General features: G+C 46.9%; 1 protein-coding gene across 1 annotated transcript in view; it reads right to left on the bottom strand.

The window, feature by feature from the left end:
- The window catches only part of TEKT1 (tektin 1), a 22,675-nt gene extending 19,243 nt beyond the window's left edge, over positions 1-3,432 (bottom strand). The window contains exons 1-2 of the mRNA XM_006165131.1: positions 3,299-3,432; positions 1,447-1,653 (exon numbers count right to left, since the gene is read on the bottom strand). Of these exons, the coding sequence (XP_006165193.1) occupies positions 1,447-1,636 (190 nt within the window). The 5' untranslated portion in view covers positions 1,637-1,653; positions 3,299-3,432. The remainder of the gene's footprint in view (positions 1-1,446; positions 1,654-3,298) is intronic.
- Positions 3,433-5,245: the final 1,813 nt, after the last annotated feature.

Below are 5,245 nucleotides of genomic sequence, written 5' to 3'. Positions count from 1 at the left end.
GTCTGCATTTAATTTTCCTGGTATAGCACTCCCTTTAGAACTTCTTGGAGATCTGGTCTGGTGTTGGTAAATTCTTTCGGGTTTTATTTATCTGCGAATGTCCTTGTCTTTTCTTCCCATATGAAGAATAATCTTGCCAGGTACAGTATTCTTAGTTGACATTGCTTTTCCCTTAACACTTTGAATACATTTTCCCATTCTTCCTTCGCTCGCATTGTTTCCAATGAGAGATCTGCTGTTGGTCTGATGGGATACCCTTTGTAGGTAACTTGCCGTTTCTCTCTTGCCAATCTTAGTATCTTGTCTTTGTCTGCGGTTTTGGTCAATCTGGCTATATCTTCTTGGGTTGATTCTATTTGGGATTCTTTGTATTTCTTGGGACTGGATCTTTGAATGCCTCTCTAGGTTTGGAAAGTTTTCTTGCAGGATTTCATGGAATAGATTATCAATGGCCTTATGAGTCTCTTCGCCTTCTGGGATACCGATTATCTGGATGTTTGGATGTTTGGTGTTATCTAGTACTTCTTCTATATTATTCTCGTTTTTGGGGGCAATTGTCTCAGTCTTCGTGGTGGACTTTTCTAAGCCAATGATTCTATCTTCTACATCTGAGATTTGATTTTCTATATAATCTAGTCTGCTTTTAATACGTTCAAGGGACATTTGGACTTCCTGTATTATAGCCTTTATCTCTAACAGGTCCATTTGATTCTTTTTTACAGTGTATATTTCTGCTTTTAGATCTTGCAAGAATTTCCTCACCTCCTGGAACTTGTCAGCATTTTTCTCCCAGGATCTTGGGCACACACGCACTCACATCCAGCGTGTGATTTTGAAGCCACTGGGTCCGGGACTTGAACTGTGATTGGCAATGTGGGAGTCCAGTGACATAAACACTACGCTATCTGCTAATCCCTAGGGCACTACCCTTTAAATATTATTTTTGATTACGAAATTGTCAAGAGAAAATTACCTTTCTTTTAAGACTTAGCTCAACTATTCCTCTCTAGGAAAGCGTTCCCAATTCTCCTGTACCTACCCCATCCCTAACTTTGTTCCCCTTACCCCACCCTTATCTGATTGTATCCTTACTATTAAGCATTGTATCTTTCTCTTCTTTGAGCTGGGAACCACCAAAAAGCAGAGACTCTGACCGCTCCCTGTGATATTCCCAGGGTGTGGTCCATAACTACTCTTAGATATCTGCTCAGTAAATGTGTTCCAAATCAATGAATGAGTAATGGATGAGAAATGGCTCAAAGTCAGACTGGGTTACCCTGTGTCTATTTTAGGGCAGTAAAGTGAAACATGGAGACTGGAGGATACATCTGTTCTTCCCTAACATTTCAATAAGAATACGTTGCCACACCTGAACACGACACTACAGCTAACCCTCGACGGCCTCACCCCAACATGCTCACGGGTGTGCCATGCATGTGGTCTTACCTAGTTTCTTGTTCACATCGCTTTGCGACTTTCTTGTGGTCTTTTCTACTTCATCCACAAGCCTCTGGCTTTCTGCCACGAGGCGTTCAGACCGGGACCTCTGGGCCTCTGCTCTGTGGTACTGGCTTTTGTTGGCGATGTGCCACTCCGAGGGCAGAAACTTGGGCGGAACTTGCAGTAGTTTAGCCATGGGAGGTTTCCAAAGTCCTGAGCAAAGATAGATATTTTAGATCAAATGAAAACAATTTGTCCTTTTTATGTCCGCTTTATTAAAGTGTGACATACATACTGCAAAGTTCATAAAGGAACACCTCAGTAGCCAGCACCCCGACTAAGAAACAAGGATTACCAGCCCGTCGAACTTCTTTCCAATCACCAGTTTCCACCTCCAACTCCACAGCGACTTTTTATTTCCATTTTTTAAACATTTCTTCATTACATTTAATTGTCATACATCTTTGTGGGTTATCATATGGATTTTCAAGGCAGTGCATGATAGTCAAATCAAGAATATTATTACCATATTCATCATATTCAACAAAGAATATCACATTATGATAAGCATCTTCAATTTTTGCTCTACTACATTCTTTGCATTTTTTTGAGAGATATATTTATTTTTTAAAAGATTATTCTATTTTATTTATTCATTTATTTATTTCAATTTTATCAGAGAGAGAGAAAGAGAAGAGGGAAAGTGGGAAAGCAAGCCACCAGATCTGGGACTCGAACCACAGCCAACCATGTGAGAGTGTCCAGTGCCTTAACCACACCATGTCACCTGCTGGTCCTGAGAAATGTATTTATATAAGGTTAACAGTGTCCTTTTTATCCACTCTGTTGCAGTATGCCATTCTACAACTCTATACATGAGTTTTGCTGTTTTCATGCTTAATACAAAGGAACTTTGAAAAGTGCATGGAAAATGAGAATTAAAGTACAAGCTTATTTTGATGTGAAAATTTTTTGTAATGATGCATTTTGCCTGAATATTTAGAAGACCCCCCTTCTATAGATAAACTCAGACAATACATAGTATTTGGTACCTGACTTCTTTCACTTAACAACGTTTGTAAGATTCTTCCCTGTTGTTCTCATAGCTATGTCCTGGACTGTTGTACAAATAGATCAAAATGTATCTGTTTTCTGCAGTTTATGGATATTTGTGTTGTTTCCACTTTAGGGCTAAGCCCAGAGTGCTATAAATAGCCTCATACATGTCTTTGGCTGCACACATGTGAGAATTTTTATGACTCATTAGACTTGCTGAGGCATAGCATCCTGCCTAACAGATGAGCCTGGAAGTGTTTTCCTAGAAACTGAACCAATGTGACTGGAAAAACTGACAACTGGGTATTAAGCCTATTCAACAGATAAAAGAATTTTAAAACTTCCCAGGGAAAAATAAAAAAAAAAAAAAAAAGTACGGGAAGGGCAACGCAGGAGAAAGCCACCCGCACAGGCCCACAGCTACAGACTCAAACCGGCCGGGTGCATCTGCAGGCGGCGCTGATTGGCTGAGAACCGTCTTCCGCCAGCCGGGCTGAAATCTGCCTGGTTCGCATCCCTCCCCAGATATCCGAGCGCCTGCCCTTGGGGCTTCGGGTTGTTGAAGCCTTCACACATAACAGGGGTGCTGCCCGATCAACGCAGCCCTTTCAGACAACCTGGAGCCCCCATTTCTTCCTAAAACAGCCTCTTGGTCCAACATTTAACCCACGACTTTTGGATAAGTCTGCCGCAACCCAGAGAGGCGGGGACATAAATTAGGGCTGATCTCAACTGGCAGAAGGCTGGGATCAGCGGAGCGCCGCCGCTAAGGGTCGGAGGGGTGGGACCGGGGAGTACTAACCTCAGAGCTGCAGAGAACTACTACACGAGCTCGGGATGGGAGCCTCCTTATCCCAAATGGAGCTCGGGAGCAGACCGAGACAGAAACAAAGTGGTCTCATGGCAACCGTTGACGCGTCGCCCAGGCAAAGGGGGCGGGTTCCGACGCGAAGTTAACTCGCAGGAAGGCTCTGCGCAAGCGTGAATTCTGAGGTCTCCATCGCAGGAGACACAAGATTATGCCTGGAAGCCATAGGGTCACCCATTCGACCTACCAAGAAGACGCAGGACTCGAAGCAGGACACAGTGACTGAAGCCTTGGGCGCGGTCATCGAGGGTCGCGCTGCGCTCTCAGGTCTTGGACTCCCAGGTGTAGAATGGGGTTGAGCCGAGCGGTGTCTGCACCAGTCTCGCGCAGACTCAGGCGGGCCCGGACCATAAAGCCAGTGCCGCTGGTTGGAGGAGATCCGAGACATTCTTGGGGTTGCTGAGGCTAGCAGTCGGTCAAAGGAGGAGCCTCCGACGTGGGAGGAGGGGCCGGGATCCCACCGAGCCTGGCGCGAGGGGAGCCGCAGGTCCAGGAGTTATACTGGGGGGCGCTCCGCAGCCCGCGCCTCGGGCCCGCACTCGGGGAGCTGGCTGTGCCCAGAGCTATAATCAGGAGCTGGACCTCAAGTCCTCCTGGCCGCGCCCTCCGTTACTGCATCCATAAAACGAGCGGCTCGGCCGAACGAATACAGAGCTCGGAATATGTTCTTTATGGGTGTGGTCCTGGTAAAGCACTAACATGTAGGAGACAAAGACATCACACACGGAGTGGGCGTGCGGATTGGAAATGGTGACCTGGGGCCCGGTCTATGCAACCTGAAACACAAAATAGGTCTTCAAATCTCCCGCCCATACCGCACTCTGCTTTACACCAGCCAATCGAAAGCAACTGTTGTTCGAGGGCTACCAATCAGAGGAGGGCGTGCCTCGTTAGCCCCTCCCTGTCACCGAACTCGGGTGTTGGGAGCTGCTGGAGAACCACAAATAGCGTTAAGAATATTAAACACGCAGCCTGTCCAATGGCATGCGGAGGAGCTGCTTTTGCATATTTATATTTTCCACCAAACCGGGAATAGCTTTTTAAGAAAGTGGGTCTGCCCGCCCCAACCCACCCCACAAGGGTCTCCTGGGTTTCCTTCCGAGGAAAACTAACGGAGCCCTGCAGGAACGGCCCGAGTCCCAGCCTTGGCTCTGCCTTCGCCGGGACACCTGAATAGTGCTGTCCGCGAAGCCCAGAGGAAGATCAGGAAAAGAGGGGGTGCCTGGCGTCCACCGGTGCTGGGAGGTGGTCAGACCGCGGTGAGCAGGTGCTTTGGGGACGCTGCGTGCTGGCGGTGCATACTCTCCTATTCGGGCGTAAAGGCAGCAGGCTGGGTCTATTTTGGCCTCAGTCCTGACCCAGCACACCAACGCCCCATGGCCAATGCAGTTTCCTGAGCAGACCCCGCGTTAGAGATCCAGACCGGGGTTCACCTTCCCAGATTCCAGAGGGGAAATTTCTTGGAACTGGGAAATTTCTTGGAAACATAATAGAATTGGCAAAAGTACATGGCATTAGCTCTATGAATCTCAACTCACTAGTAAACATAGACAAACTAAAAGATACAGTTTCATCCCCAAATGAGGTGACTTTTGCCCAATGGGGAACTGGGAAAGTATACTACTTCTCTGGACCTTTTGAATGTATTTGATATGGAGTGATCACCAAAAGATAGGAAATGAAGAAAAAAGCAAGATGCAAAAGAATGCATGCCGAGGGTCTTCAAAAAGTTCATGGGAAATGCGTGTTATGAAAAAACTACGGGAACCAGCAGTTAGCGTAATGGCTATGTCGCTGGACTCCCACGTAGTCGACCGCGGTTCGTGTCCCGGACCCAGTGGCTTAAAAACTCACGCCGGGTGCGTGTGCGTGCGTGCCCAA

Source organism: Tupaia chinensis, unplaced genomic scaffold (assembly GCF_000334495.1).
Source record: "Tupaia chinensis unplaced genomic scaffold, TupChi_1.0 Scaffold143814_1, whole genome shotgun sequence".
Taxonomy (NCBI): Eukaryota; Metazoa; Chordata; class Mammalia; order Scandentia; family Tupaiidae; genus Tupaia; species Tupaia belangeri.
The sequence above is the reverse complement of the archived record's forward strand: the minus strand, read 5'-3'. Positions and strand labels throughout refer to the sequence as shown.